The 16,341-nt window shown below is 42.3% G+C and overlaps 2 protein-coding genes across 2 annotated transcripts; both read left to right on the forward strand.

Moving 5' to 3' along the window:
• Nucleotides 1-735: 735 nt before the first annotated feature.
• Nucleotides 736-1,344, forward strand: LOC135701396 (serum response factor homolog A-like; the record flags this gene model as incomplete). Its single annotated transcript, XM_065222180.1, has 3 exons — nucleotides 736-841; nucleotides 922-1,160; nucleotides 1,231-1,344. Coding segments are annotated over 3 exons (459 nt in total), but the record flags the coding sequence as incomplete, so codon positions are not given.
• Nucleotides 1,345-1,519: 175 nt separating this feature from the next.
• Nucleotides 1,520-3,589, forward strand: LOC135701397 (uncharacterized). Its single transcript, XM_065222181.1, has 2 exons — nucleotides 1,520-2,344; nucleotides 2,492-3,589. The coding sequence occupies exons 1-2, from the start codon at nucleotides 1,520-1,522 to the stop codon at nucleotides 3,587-3,589; spliced, it is 1,923 nt and encodes a 640-aa protein (XP_065078253.1).
• The last annotated feature ends 12,752 nt before the right edge of the window (nucleotides 3,590-16,341 follow it).

Raw genomic sequence — 16,341 nt, forward strand, 5'->3', positions numbered from 1 at the left:
TGGAGTTGTACTAACTGCGTGACTGCGAAATGGGTCCAGCAAACTAAGGCAGCTTCGGACGGAGCACCAATAAAGGAAGACTTCATCCAGAATCGGAGATCGCTGCAAGACCTAAGCATCGGGAAAATCGTGACAAGCACCCGTGCAATCCAGTAATTCCTTCAGCTACAACATCACAAAAGTCAGCTAAGTAGCTGACAGTTCCGTTGACCAGTCATCATCCAGCACCTCTGGTTCCAGTGCCCGATCAGAAGCAGCAGACTTCGACACATAGCCTAGATATACCATTGATTGGCTCTGGAATTCGTTCAGATCCAGCGTCGCAAAAATATTTGAAGTCATTGCCAGTTTCGTTGGCCAGTAAACACCAAACGTGTCCAGATCTAGTGTTCAGCCAGCAGAAGCAGAAGTCGTCGTTACCAGCTGTAGTGTTGCCAGTGATCGATGCAGAGGAAGCGATTTCCGAAATGTCCATCTCCTCGTCACAAAAGGTCGGCAAGAAACCGCGCCAAGCTTCAACTAATGAGATTGCAGGAAGATAGGCATTTCAGCAGCAGCGAGAAGAGCGCAGGAGAATCGCTGAGGAAAAGGCACCCCAGGAGTATAAGGAATATCTGGACAACAAATATAAGATTCTGGAGGATTTAGCGAGCGAACGAGGATCGAGTCGGAGCTCTAACTTCTCTCGTCGTTGGGTTGAAGAATGGGTGCAAGCAACTAACCCTACACCCTTAGACACAGCCAAAACCGCCGCTCAGGAACAAGACGGCCTGCAAGAACAACAACAGCAGGAACATCGGCGTCAAGAGTTTGTCGAGCAACAACAGCAGGAACGGTTGCGGCAAGAACAGCTTCGAGAAAAACAACAGCAGCAGGAAGCGACACTGCAAGAATAACATCGGCAACAACGGTTGCACGCAGATCAGCTACGGAAGCAGCAGCAGAAGCAGTTGGAGAGAGAGCAGCAATTTCGGCCGTATCAACAGCAGCAGCGGCAAGAGCAAATACGTCAGGAGAGTCTTCTGCGACAGCAACAGGAAGATTTGAGGAAGGAAGCGGATGCCATCAATCGGATGTGGGAACAGCAGTTGGAACAGGAGAGAATTCTACGCGACCAGCAACAACAGCTAGCGGATGGTCAAGGGGTCATGCGACGACCAGTAAATCTAATTCATTGCAACCAGATGCCAGAACCACAACTCAACCCTCCACCGGTGAATCTCGAAGCAGAGTCATGCAGAGAGTCGATACGTGAGCAACCTGGACAATTCCTTCCAGACGCTCTACCGCAGTCGACGCAACTTCATCCGAGAGAATCGTATTATCCGCATAGACCTTCTATGAATACAGACGACAGAAATAGAGGGTAAACTCGTCGATTGTGGATGATGATGACCAGTTTCAACTTTCCCGCTCTCAAGTTGCAGCACGACAAGCAGTATCCAAAGATCTGCCTATGTTTTCGGGCAATCCAGAGGAGTGGCCAGTTTTCATATCCATGTATAATCGAACGACCACGATGTGCGGATTTACGGAGGATGAAAACATAGTTCGACTGCAGAAAAGCCTAAAAGGAAGAGCTTACGATGCTGTCAAGAGTCGCTTGATGCATTCCGGAAACGTTCCTGGCATTCTGTCCACTTTGAAGATGCTGTTTGGTCAACCAGAGGTGATCATACAATCGCTAATTAGGAAGGTGAGCTCTTTATCGTCGATTCGAGAAGACAAGCTGGAAACGCTAGTGGACTTTGCGGTGAATGTCCAAAACTTCTGTGCCACTGTAGACGCGTGTGGACTGCAGGAGTATATGTACAATGTCACTCTACTACACCAGCTAGTCGGCAAGCTAACGCCATCGCTCAAACTCAACTGGGCACAGCATCGTCGAACACTGTCACTGGTGAATCAGCGAGTGTCGTCGTATTTCCACCGGCGATACATGACGGGAAGCCAACTCAAAACGAAGCGCGGGGGACTAAGAAAAGAAATGCGTACCTCAACGCCCATTCTGAAACGTTTCGTCCTTAAGACTACAGTAGCGATTCGGAAGAACAGACTACAGTTGCATCAACTTCGGCGAAGGAATCCTGCCAAATCTGCAAGGGAACTTGCAAGTCGGCCGATAAGTGCAAACGTTTTCTGGAACTGTCTGCGCATCCATAAAGGATACTGCAAAGCAAAACCATGTGGTAAAGATGGATGCACCTACCGGCACCACGAGCTGTTGCACAACAATTCGAAGGAAAATCCGAAAAACACCGGAAGTACCACTGAAGGTGAGCAATCTTCGCAATCCAGCACTAGCAAGTCCGGATGCAACACCCACCAGACAACCGTCAGCTCAGTACTGTTCCGTTATCTCCCAGTAGTGTTGTATGGAAAAAATACAGCTATTCGCACGTACGCATTCTTGGATGAGGGTTCTGCGCTTACGTTGCTTGATCAAGAGCTAGCTAACGAATTGCAGCTTGATGGCACTGTAAGCCCTTAGTGTCTCCGATGGACTGGAGGAACCGAACGACACGAGGCGGATTCTCACATCTATAATCTTCACATTGCTGGTGGCAAGAACGAAAGCAAGAAATTCCTCTTGAGCGATGTTAGGACGGTTAAAGCGCTACTGTTGCCGCAGCAAACGATGGACATGGCTAAGTTGTCACAACTGTACCCACACCTTCGAGATCTGCCGATCGATTCTCATCGCGACGCTCGTCCACGCATTCTAATAGGGATGAAGCACGCCCTGCTCAGTCTTGGCCTGAAAAATCGAGAAGGGGAAATCGGTCAACCAATTGCTGTGAAGACACGGCTCGGATGGACCGTGTGTGGAGGATGGACTTTCCAGAACGAAGCGAGCCTACACCATTACACCTTCCACGTTTGCCCCTGTAGTGTGAAGTCAGATGAGGATTTACACCAAGCTATGAAGGACTACTTCTCAATAGACAGTCTCGGGTTGGTTAAATCGGAGAAGGCGCTTTTGTCCGTTGAAGATGAACGTGCAGTATCACTGTTTCAGTCGCTTACCCGTCGTAAAGATGATCGATACGAGTCCGGGCTGCTCTGGCGGTTCGATGACGCCCGCTTGCCTGACAGTCGATCAATGGCGCTGCGGCGATTCCAGTGCCTGAAGAAACGGATGGAGAAGGACCCACAACTGTCTAATACCCTGCAAGCGAAAATTGCCGAGTATGTGGAGAAGCAGTACATCCGGAAGCTCACCGACGAAAAAATCAACCAGAAGGTTCCGCGACGCTGGTATTTGCCAATCTTTCCCGTAACCAACCCAAATAAACCTGGGAAGGTGCGAATTGTGTGGGACGCAGCGGCCATCGCCTATGGAACGTCCCTGAGCTCAGCGCTGCTAAAAGGACCGGATCTGTTGTGCTCTCTCCTCGCGATTCTACTCCAGTTTCGGGAACGCCGTATCGGACTGACCGGTGATATCCGTGAAATGTTTCATCAGGTACTGATCCGAGCCGAAGACCAGTTATGTCAGTGTTTCTTCTGGATAGACGAGCATGGAGCTATAGTGGTGTACGTGATGCAAGTGATGACATTCGGGGCTTGCTGCTCCCCCAGCACTTAACATAAATTCCTGCCCCTCCACACGTCTTGGTACTCCTACCACGTCCGGACGAAAGCGAATGCTTAATAAAGTTGTAGGCGGGAATCCGAATAGGTCCAGCTGTTGAGGATTGTCTCAGTTTAGTCTCAGTTACGCAGAAGAAATGGTATTGGTCACGGTCGAGCATTAACTTGACACCATCAATATGTCGTTAGAGACTGCGAACGTTGAGGTGTCCTATACGAAGTTGTTTTGGGTAGGTAGTCATCTGGTGGAATTAAAGTCGTCGAAATAGTAGTGCAGTTAGAAACTAAGGACTGTGCATGGAAGAACAGCGATGAATTTTCACCTTCTGTTGTCGAGCCAGTGAGTTCCATGAGTTGATTGATATCGTTGATTAGCGTGTATTCGGATTGATCAATGAGATGAACGGAAACTACCTATGTCATTTCGAATAAACACAGAGCTGATAACTTTTTTGTGTTTAAGTCTCAGATCAAGATTCCGTATTCGGAAAGTTGTGAGAGACAGGACTTCGTTCAGAGTGAACCGATAGTCTAGCGGAAGATCATCATCCAGCATACACAATTTTGCATCCCTGTGCTTCTTGTAGTACACTCGCAGCGTCGAATTCCTGGCTTCGTTTCCGTCGAACACGATGACAATTGTGGGTGTGAGCGAACGATCCGACCATTTTGAAGATCTAACTGGGTAGACGGAAATACCTGACAACATTGGCCATGATGTGAGGCACACCTAGGAAGTCGAAATATCTCCTCACAATGGCTCCGAGGTTCTCATCGACTCGGTAGCTGTTGACATTTTGCGAGGATACGATAGCAAGCTTTGCTCCCAATTCAATCGCTTCGATCTTCTGTTCGATGGTTTCGAGAATCTTGGTTTGTGCAGACTGCCGGTCGTATATTCTGTCGACCTCGAGCACACGATTCTTAAGACGTTCAACTTGCTTCTTACACCAGGACCGTGAAACTTCCACCTCCTCACACAGCTTGAGCATTTCTGCCGACAGTTCTTCGATTAGCTTCACCAGAAGTTCGTGAACGTCATTGTCCGGTGCTGGTGTTGAATCATGTTGCTGCTGTTGTTGCTTAGGGATTGGGTTTCCTCGCATGCTGCAAGTCTCACAGAAATACCAGAAGCTTTAGAGTTCAGGTGAAACTAGATCGCTGATTAGGACGCAAGTTGTGTGAAACCATTTCACACCATTTCTTGCTTCCTTGCTTCGCCTTTCCTTTTCTCTTCTTGCTCGTGGGTGGATATTCACGGTCACAGCTACCACAGATATCTTCGTCACTCATGATGATATTAGCGCTACCAAACGACGACTTCAACGGAGTTCACATATTAGTGCTGCATTGGAGCAGCAAGTCACAAAAGAGTTTTTCGCCGAAAATAAGGCAATGTTCACAGAGGAAACAGTCACTAGGAAGTCACAGATAAGCTGGGAGCCCCGGTGGAGGCATGATTCAACCAGCAGCAGTCAGCTAGAGGCCCCGGCGGTGGCCGCAATTCCCTAACTATGAAACTTCTGGATGAGTTTGCGTTCTCAGGAATTTTCGTTTAGCAGCTGGGTGCCCCGACGGTAGCCGCAGTTTCCCAACGTCGTACAGCAAAATGCCCCAGCGGTGGCTATCTTGCTACTTATGTTGAGTTTAAAGATGGCGGCTGGAAGGTGAAAAACTTCCTCGCGCCGACCGAGACGCGACCGGGAAGAGATTCAACAATTATCTTAGAATTTTCACGATTTCTGACCTAATTTTAGGTTCGTCGGATTCACCGGAACGTGTGCTACCCGTTTTCAGTAGATTAAGTCGCGCCCGGACGGAAAAACTAGGCAAATTGAAGAAACTTTTAGGAGCAACACGGAGACGCGTGTGTAGGTGTGTAGGGGGCAGCAATTTCCTTGTATTTTGTTTTCAAAATTTTTGTGAGTTTCCAAAAGGGTTTGGAACTTGGGTCTAATTTAGAAACATTATTTTCAAAAGTTTTGTTCCTCAGGGCAGAGAATCGTTTTTTAATTTGTTTTTGCAAATCCCGCCAGATAACTTTCATGGCAGGATCGCGTGTTCTTTGAAATTGTCTCCTACGTACATTTTTAAGACGGATCAAGAGCTGAAGATCGTCGTCTATTATAATTTAATCGAATTTAACCTCGCATTTTGGTACTGAGGCAGCTTTTGCTTCAACTATAGAAGTAGTCAGAGATTCAAGAGCATAATTAATTTCATCTTTGGTTTGCAAAGGAATGTTTGGATCGAAGTTATATTCCATAAATGTTCGATACTGCTCCCAATCAGCTCTATGGTAATTGAAAGTAGAGCTGTTGGGATTAGAAATTATTTCTTGGGATATTTCAAAAGTTACTGGAAGGTGATCAGTACCGAAGTCAGCATGGGTAACCATTGACTACAAAGTCGACATGAATCAGCTAAGACCAAATCAATAGTGGAGGGATTTCTTGCAGAAGAAAAGCATGTTGGGCTGTTTGGATATTGAATAGTGTAATAACCTGCAGAACAATCATCAAACAGAATATTACCATTGGAATTGCTTTGTGCATTATTCCATGAGCGGTGTTTTGCATTAAAATCACCAATAATGAAGAATTTAGACCAATGACGGGTAAGTTTCTGAAGGTCACCCTTGAGAAAATTCTTTTGCTGGCCTACGCATTGGAATGGAAAATAGGCAGCTATAAACGTAATTTGTCCAAATTTTGTTTCAACAGATACTCCCAAAGTTTCAAAAACTTTGGTTTCAAATGAAGAAAGAATTTTATGTTTGATTCGTCTATGAGCAATGATGTCACGCCACGACAGTGTCCATTGAGGTTCAATTTACTTTGATGCATTTTGGAAAATTTCAAAAGCAGTTTTTTCAGACGCATTATTTCAGATTGCAAAAAGCTCGCACTATTCGATTGCTTTTGATATTTTACACAAAATGACGCGAGTTTTTTGCAATCTAAAATAATGCGAGGAAAAAAACTGCTTTTGAATTTTTAAAAAAATGCATCAAAGTAAATTGAACCTTAAGACGATCATTTAAATAAATAAAATAATTTGCGTCCTTCTTAACCTTATGGTCAGGTTTAAGGAACGTTTCAGTTATAACGGCAATATGTACGCTATTAACTCGCAAAAAGTTAAACAGCTCGTCTTCATTATCTTTAAGAGATCGAGCATTCCAATTTAAAATATTTAATGATGTAAAATCCATGATTGAATTTCAAAGTTATGACAATATTGTTCGTAAATTTTACTCAAGTTTGAATAGCATCAAATATGGAGTTAGTTTTTAGCATATCAGTAATCATATGAATTAATATTTCTGTAAAAATTCCATTGCTTCCTAAATCAACATTTTCAAAATTTCCGTTAGAATTACGTTGGTTAGTATTTTGATTTCTATCCGCTGCAATGGCAGCTCCATTTACTCGCTGAACATTTTAGCAGCGAGAGGATCAAGGTATATAGTAGATGAAGAATTTGAAGCAGGGGTGATATTTGTATCTACAGGTACTAATGTAGAATTTGTTCCTCGCTGACCGTTGTTAACAGTAGAGGAATTTGTACCTGGTCGGAAACGTGGACTGTTCCTACCTGTCGCTTAGAACGAGATTGTAGGATCGTTTTGCGAGACTTACATTCCCAAAAATTTGATTTGTGGTTTTCACCATAATTTGTACATTTAAATTTCTTAGGATCTTCCTTCACAAGACCATCCCTGGCACTTACGGCACTGAGTGAGATTTTGGAAATTTCCTCCAGTCTTCCTGAAGTGTTCCCACTTCACTCGGACATGGAGCATAAGGCTAGCTTTTTCTAAGGCCTTAAGGTAGTTTAGTTTACTAGACTTGAAGTGAACTAAATAAAAATCATTAGAAATCCCGTTGCGCGAATAGCCAGGATGGAATTTCATTTTCATTTTGGTTACTTGGAGTGACACAACTCCAAGTAATTTTGCCAGTTCATCTTTGATCTGATCCAGGGATTTACACCTGGGCAGTCCTTTCATGACAACCACACGTTCATGTAAGTAAAAAATGTATGCTGCTTCTCAGTAAGATACTTGAGAAGACCCCGACGGCCAATTGGTAGTGAAAACTTAACTTTCACGAAGTTCAAAAGTTCCATGCGAAGAGCATGGAAATCGGAAGTGGTTATCACAATAGGGGGAATCTTTTCCTTCTTGGCATTAAGCCGGGAAAGTTTGCTAGAATTTTTCTTGGATGATGGATCATTCTCATCATCCGTGAGCAAATCAAATTGATTACTCAAATTAATTTCATCAGAAGGGGGATCAAGAGTTTGCCCCTTTCTTTTGCGCTTAAGCACCATGGCGGCAGTAAATTTTTATCCAAATCGACTTCCAAGCAGATTACTAAAAGAATCTGAAGGATCGAATTTTCCAAATCGATATCCAAGAAGGATTACCTCGGGTAGGGTCCGAACAAGGTAGTAATTTTACAGGTTGAGCACTGAAAAGTGCTGTTTAAAGTTGTTGTAGCTTTAAGTAGTAGTAACACTTCCTTCAGCAAAAAGCAAATAGATCCGCACGGCAAGAGAGCACGATGCGGACTGTTGAACTGGCAACTTTGATTTCTCAATTGGCTCCCGCACGTAACAGGTCGAATTGGCTCCCCCCATTGCCCCGCCAGACTATGAATATAGAGTCTATTTTTTAGTGGTACCAGCAACCTCCCATATATCCACGTCTGGAAACCCGGAACCGGTTCAGATAAAGCTTAAAAAGGACATTTCCTAAGCCTAATGTACTGGTATCGTCCGACGGCTTAAAGACGACGGGTCCGACAACTAAAATTTATGATTTTACATGCAAAAGTAAATAGACACTATACCATGGACCAACATATGGATACATCCGGATACCCGGAACCGGTTCCGGTAGGGGTTCAAAAAGGACACTCCCTAAACGTCATGTACTGGTACTGGCCGACAGCTCAAAATTTATGATTTTTCATCCAGAAGTAAATGAACATCATGCCATGGACCAGCAGGTGGAGCTGGCTATCATATTGAAAGGTACGCGTCAATTGAGCTACATACAGGCTCACCTAATCCATGCCATGAAAACGTGCATTGGTTTGTTAAGCGGAAATTGTTTGACTATTCAACTATTGTGAAAAAGCTGGGCGATCAATTCGGCTACAATTACGGAAGACAGCTGCAAAATCGATCCAACATTCATTTAAGATGGCACAACATGATGATAATTTGATGACACATACCGGATGACATCATTTTCGGTTTTTATTTCGTGTCATCATCGCGCTACCATATTGAGAAAGCATTTACGCTCGCTTTCCAAGAACGTCATTAGCAGCAAACGGGCAGATTAATTTCCCCTTCAGTTTCGACTCACGCTCTTGTCTTCCTAATTGCCTTAATTCAGCCAACAGCAGCACCACCGCCGTTGTTTTCGTCGTCGTCGTCGTCGTTGCTACTCGTCAAGCCCTAGTTACAATGCACTTTATGGTATAATTACAGTTTAATTACATTCATCAGCCCGCGGCCACCGTTGCGAGTACATAGTGCCATCGAAATGTTGCTAATTTTAATGACGCCAAGCTATTTTCCGAGAGCATTCCGTGTACAAAGTACAAGTATAGAGGCACATTATACCTACTACCGAATCGATCCGAAGTAGCTGCATGTAGCAGAAAACATCGTGCAAGTAAGTAAGTAAGTAAGTAAGTACAGTAAGTACACGAGGTATGCGATTGGGCCGTGTGGGCTGGTTTTTCCATTAGATCTTGTTAGGCGGATAATAAGTATGTATGTATTGCTGAACGAGGCGGCGCAGCACTATACTGCTCTTGGCTTGCCTCGAGCCTGCCCCGTTATTTGGTTAAGCCATCCCTCGCCGCCCGCATCGTCCAACTCGAGACGAGAGCTCCTCCGCCGATTATAACCCAGGTAGAAGAGTGCAGCCCCTTGAAACAATAGTTAAACTCTTAATGATGGCAAAATAAAAGTATTGCTAATAACTGTTTGCCTTTAAGATCTTTTCCCGTCGAGTCTTTCACCATCATCGGTGGAACACAATTGTTTGCCTGCCCCTTCTCGGTGCACTCCTCGCCAGCTCAAAAGCTTGTTGGACGCGGTTTTTCGAACATTGCTCATTTTTTTTCGCCAGTACTTTGCTATTTTCGCGCTTCGGTTCGCGTTAATTTACGGGTTATTATTTGCTAGAAACCCATCAGCGTACCGCACTTCAACACCAGCCCGCCTTGCCCGTTGCTTTGCCACTACAAATGCGGATAGATTGAATTTCAGGGTTTTGTCGGAGCTGTTGTTGTTGTTGTTGTTGTTATTATTGCTGCTACTGCACGGCTAATGTTTTTGTTTAGAAGCCGGGAAATTGGTGCGCTAGATGTGGAGAAAATCGTTGTTATTTCGGGCGAAAATAATAATTTAGTTGATCCCTTCCAATCGAGTCGAGGCAGCACAATAACAGGTAACGATGGCGATCTCTGGGTTTCTTCCTCGAGCGGTAGGGTTGAGTGCTTGAATTACTAGAGTAAGTACATATTTGGGTTTTGTGATGAAATAGTTGTGGAACAGCTGTTTCCATGTTGCAGACCGGATCAGATCGGTAGGTATATATCACAAATCCACTGAACAGTTGGTTCCAGCACAGTTCACTCATATGAACTATTTTAAAGCTTATTTATTTAAAGGCTCAATCGTGAGTGCTTAACGGTGCCGATATTTTCATTCTTTGCTTTTCGTAATGTTACACGAATTTCTAAAAAGTACGTCAAGTAGTGATGGAACCCAATACTTGCAGTTTACTCGAGGTAAGAAGGGTAACATTTGAGAGGATATCGTCCCCTTAATGCTACAACTAGGTATCTCAAAAATCGAAGTTTTGAGAAAAACGCATTTCAAAATTTGACCTATTTTAAAGAAGATGGCTTACGTGTCAAAAAAGCGTAAAAGGTTATTTCTACGCAGTATACATGAATTATACTATTCCCCATTCTAGTCAGGTGAACATTACGGTGCCTTTGTAGATGTATGGGAAAAAATATAGATTTTTAAAAAAAATACCGAGTTACCTAGTTGTAGCATGCACAGCTAAACATTTTCTAGAGCATTTGTTCTGAGATAGCGGTTTTTCTGATGAATGAGAAAGAAGTTGTTAAACGCAAAATCGAAATATTTATTTATTTGGCAACTTTTAATGTATGTACTAACACGTTTAAACGTTTTATTCACTCTTTAAAGATCTTCTTCATTCTCCTCAGAGCTGTTATCTTCGTCGTTGACTTGATTATCGTATGGCAGATTCATATAGAACGATTTTTAGCAATCTGATTTTGGTTTCAAATTGAAGAGAGACTTAAGGTCATTGTATTTTGCTGTCGAGATTGGTATCGGTGAACGGTAAAGCTGCTGTAGTGGCTTATGTAATTCTCTTTTGCTCCGCTTGTTGAAATAAATGTAGCGAAACTCCTCTTCATACGATGTTTTGATGGCCATTTTGTATGGCTCTGATTTCAAGAAACGCATCCAAATCATTTTAGGCCACGAAATGATGTCTCCACTGGTGTCCTTCTTGCGCGAAGTCATGTTGTGCTTGAAGAAGGTTTTGTAGTCCTTGATCTGCTCTTGGTTCAAATCATAAACCAAGTAGGGTTCATCGTTCGCCCTCCGTGCGCTACGAGCTATTTGTTTCATGTCCTCAGGCCATGAGGCTTGACCAACGCGCTTGAGTTCGGTACTGATGACCGAATGCATGGAATCGCACTCCATTTCACTGTGGCCAGATACGAGAAATTTGTGATCTATTTTCTCAATATGTTCCAACTTCTGCACTGCCTGCATGAACATTACAGCAACGAACTTATTCAAATTCTGCCCTCCGCATCTATCACTGTAGAATGTTACTTCCTTAGTTTCTGAAGGAAGTGACATTAAGAAGACGTTAATACAGCTGGCTATTTCACAACTTATTTATTTATTTATTTGTCATCAATCAGTGTAGACCGTTTTACAATTGTTGTCTTAAGTGCTATTTTTACAATTCTGTCTTTGTTTATATTTTTTATAATATGTCTTAAGAACAAGTTAAAACATTACTTCTAGTTGACGTTATGCGACGAATTAAAATATTGCTTTAATTTGGTTTTTGTCATTGTAAAGTCAATGTTATCGCAGTGCTTATTATATGTATCCATCATTTGGTTCAAGGGTCCAAATTTGGCATAATTCGTACGATGACGATTTGTAGCAAATATATTTCTATTTCGTAAATGCCTAGATGGTGTATATAAATTTAAGGATGACAATAGTTCTATTGAATCAATTCGATGTGATACGATATCGTTTACGAAAGAAATCATAGCAAATTCACGACGCTTTTTAATGTTTGGATATTTATGAGCATACACCGAGCTGTGTAAGATGGCAGAGGAAATACCCAGACAACCAGAATGCACGTATATTCAAAGTTGTTTTCGTGATATACAAACATATATTCAAACAAACAAGTCGTATAGAATGCAAAGAAATGGCTTATACGTACAAAAGTGGAGGCCATATACGTGCATATTTTCGTTTAATTTTAAACGAGTTGATTTAACATCATATGCAATTTGATCTGTAATAACAAATCCATTTTGAAAAGTCTTACGATGTAATCCGATTAAATTTGTGATACAGTACGACGGAAAAATGAGTCATCGCATATAAGTCGGAAATTTGCATTCTATACGATTTAACTTAAACATAATGCGAGGTATGCCATTCTAATATGCGATTTTGACTTAAACTGTAGCAATTTACGATACTGTCTGTACATTGTTATACGACTTCTGGTTGTCTGGGTACAGTCCAACCTAACTTGCGGAGTGCATACAATAGAAACTGCTTTTGAACGGACTCTATTCTTTCTTCGTGTGTGATTGAAAAAGGTGACCAAACTATGCTGCAATATTCTAATATCGATCTTACATAAGCAATGTACAATGTTTTTATCGTATACGGATCGTGAAAGTTATAGCAGAAACGTTTTATGAAACCAAGCATGTTGTTAGCTCTGTTAATAATTGTGTTATAATGATCGGTGAAAGTAAGTTTTGAGTCCAAAATAACACCTAGATCTCTGACTTTATCACACTTTTCTACGATCTGGTTTCCTAAAGTGATTGTTATATCGGGTAGGATTTGTTTTCTACTAATGGTAATTGAGTAACATTTTTTTTATATTTAATTGTTGCAGGCTTTTTTGACACCAAGTATGGAATATCTCAATTTCCTCTTTGAATGTGATGATGTCTTTGGCATCTTTTATTTCCAAAAAAAGTTTAATTTCGTCAGCATATATTAAAACTTTCAATTTCTTAATAATGAAAGATATGTCATTGACGAAGAGAATAAATAAAAGTGGTCCAAAATAGGAGCCTTGAGGAACTCCTGAAGTGACATCAACGGGATTTGATATCTTTCCTTTGTATTTTACTATTTGATGGCGGTGAGTTAAATATGATTCAAGCCACTTGAGGAGTGCGTAATGAATTCCCATTTTTTGAAGTTTAAAGAGAAGCATGGGTATGTCAATTCGATCAAACGCTTTGCTGAAATCTGTATACAACACTTCTACATGGTTTACGTTATCCATTGCATTCAAGGAATAATTAATTAATTCGAGCAAATTCGTAGTTGTTGAACGGCCTTTAAATAAGCCATGCTGCATAGTAGTTATTCTGTTTTTAATTTGAAGAAAGAGTTTTTCATTTACAATCGCCTCGAAAAGTTTCGGAATGCAAGAGATAATAGCTATACCACGATAATTACGTATGTCGGATTTTTTACCCGATTTAAAGATAGGCACTAAAAATGGAGCAGTAAGTTCAATTGCTAAAGTTTTCATAAAAACTGGCGGAACACCGTCAGGGCCAGGACCTTTAGATGCATCTAAATTGTTTAAACCCTTTAAGATATCATGAACCTTGATTTGACTTACGCTGATGTCACTTGAAAATTCTGGATATGATTCAAAATATTCACGATCACGGTCCTCTTCTGAAAACGTAGTGCCTCGGCCACCTTCGGTTTCATTCCACATAAAACAATTCCCTTGCTTGTTCACCATGTCATAAATCGTAAGGTTATACGTTGAAAGCTTCCGCTTGTAAAAGAGAGCACTGTTCTTCGGGTCGTAATGTACAAGCAGAACTTGCTGCAGATCAAATGAAGCACATACTAGCTTACCGTTTGATGATTCAGCTTGTAGTTTATCGTTCCACTTTTCATTTCTAACTCTTTCCTTTTGCGCCAAATGCAGGTTGTGTTTATCTTTCAATGAGTCCTTCAACTCATTATCGGCATTGTCATAGTAATTACAGACACGGCATTGATCTTTTTTGGGGTTGTGGAACCCCAGGTTGAAATTTTCATTGAAAATTTTGCGGTACGTGGATGCGTTAACCTTGGGATCTCCTCCAGAGTCGCAATACTCACAATATAGACGATACATTAGGGTGATATTCAGCGAGGGATCAAGATATTTCCGATTAGTTTTCTCCCGACAATAATACGACGGTACAACCGGAAAACTTTGTATGTGACGTTTCACATTTTGTACCACTGATGTAGGAAAACAGTATTTAACGTGTTTTTCACGTTTTTCATCTTCCATTACATTCTGCAATGACCGCTTAGTCATGGCGATATCCACAACCCCTTTTTGTATGCCCAGTGTGTTAAGGAACATGGTCTTACATACCTTAATTTTGTCGCCGATATGTGGAAGAAAACATTCGACAGAAAATGTTCTTCTTGATGCAGTAGCAGTAGTAGTCACACATTTCTTCGGTTTCCTTATGGTGTGGCTGTTGATGAACTCGCGTTGCCGGATGTAGCCAGCAAGTTCGTAGTAATTTGTGATATCTCCAAACGTTCTCCTGGCACTTCCACCTGCAGTTCTTACAGGAATCTTTCATCACTGCAGCAGGAATGACGCGTTTTCGCGTAGATACATACGCTTGTCCAGAAAGTCGCTTAATCTTACGGACATTTCGTTCCCACTTGCCTGGACACCTCGTACGTTTTCGTGGTCGATTTTTTTCTTCTGCGAAAGTCTCCATTCCCTCTAGCATAATGCTAGGCTCACCAGCTTCTGAGGTCTCGGTAGTCTCGATCTCCTCGCCAGGTATATCAGACATTTCTGAGTGTGTAACGACTTCTGTCGTAGCTTCAATGCTCACGTCACTCTCCAGTAATGCAGACTGATTGAAGCCGGACGTATCAAATGAATCAACTATGGATTCATCTGAATCGATGTTTTCAGGAACATATTCTGAATGATCCGTGGAAAAATCATCGTCACTTGATTCGAGAAAGTCTTCAAAATCCTCCTCAGACAGATCTGGTTCGGAAAACAAATGGCTTACGTCTAAGTCATCATCAGAATCCGTAGGAATGGAGCCGATTTCTCTTTCAGAATCATCTTTATAGAAAGAAGAAGGAATGCTTTTAGATATTTTAAAAATAAAAACACTTAAAGTGAGCAGCAAGCTACCTTTCCCTGATTCCGTATCCACCAAACTTGAGCCAAATGATTCATCTGATGACATAGATTCGGTATCTTTACCATTTTCTGATTCTGACGTCGAACTAAACATCAAGGAATATTTTGGTATCATCACTGTTTACCAACATTTTTCTGTCAATAATACTTACACGTCGGTTGTATATTCAGATGCCGATCCACTCGAGTCCATTTCTCTATAAAGGGTGATACGGTCAAAATTTGGTCAAGGGAAAACGCGTGTAAATCGGTGAAATCGTTTATTTAAAAAATCAAATTAAATTTCTTTTTCAAGTTCAATTAGTATAAAATTCAGGAAAAATATTCAGTTAGGCTTCCGCTTTTCCAAATCCGAATTGCCGGGCCTTACGGTTGACCCCTGCCATCAGATTTTGTACAGCCACCTTGTCCACCTTCTTCGCCGCAGAAAGCCAGTTTGCCTTGAACTGCTGCTCGCCCTTAGCAGTTTTTTTGGTCTTCTTTAGGTTCCGCTTGACAATAGCCCAGTATTTCTCAATTGGGCGGAGCTCTGGTGTGTTGGGAGGGTTCTTGTCCTTGGGAACCACCTGCACGTTGTTGGCGGCGTACCACTCCATGGCCTTTTTACCGTAATGGCAAGATGCCAAATCCGGCCAAAACAGTACGGAACAACCGTGTTTCTTCAGGAAAGGCAGCAGACGTTTATTCAAACACTCTTTCACGTAAATTTCTTGGTTGACAGTCCCGGAAGCTATGAAAATGCTGCTTTTCAAGCCACAGGTACAGATGGCTTGCCAAACCAGATATTTCTTTACGAACTTTGACAGTTTCATGTGCTTGAAAACATCTGCTACCTTTCCCCTTCCTTTTGCCGTATAAAACTCCTGTCCCGGAAGCTGCTTGTAGTCGGCTTTGACGTAGGTTTCGTCGTCCATTACCACGCAGTCAAACTTCGTCAGCATCGTCGTGTACAGCCTCCGGGATCGCGCTTTGGCCGTCGTATTTTGTTTATCATCGCGATTTGGAGTCACTACCTTCTTGTAAGTCGATAGTCCGGCTCGTTTTTTGGCTCGATGCACGGTTGTAGACGATACACCCAGCTTATTTGCGGCATCTCGGAGAGAGAGGTTAGGGTTTCGCTTGAAACTACCGGCAACTCTCTTTGTCGTCTCAGCGGCTTCCGGTTTTCGATTTCCCCCCGATCCAGACTTCCT

Source organism: Ochlerotatus camptorhynchus, unplaced genomic scaffold (assembly GCF_037179485.1).
Source record: "Ochlerotatus camptorhynchus isolate MF236.1 unplaced genomic scaffold, CSIRO-AGI_Acam_v1.1 ptg000159l, whole genome shotgun sequence".
Classification (NCBI taxonomy): Eukaryota; Metazoa; Arthropoda; class Insecta; order Diptera; family Culicidae; genus Ochlerotatus; species Ochlerotatus camptorhynchus.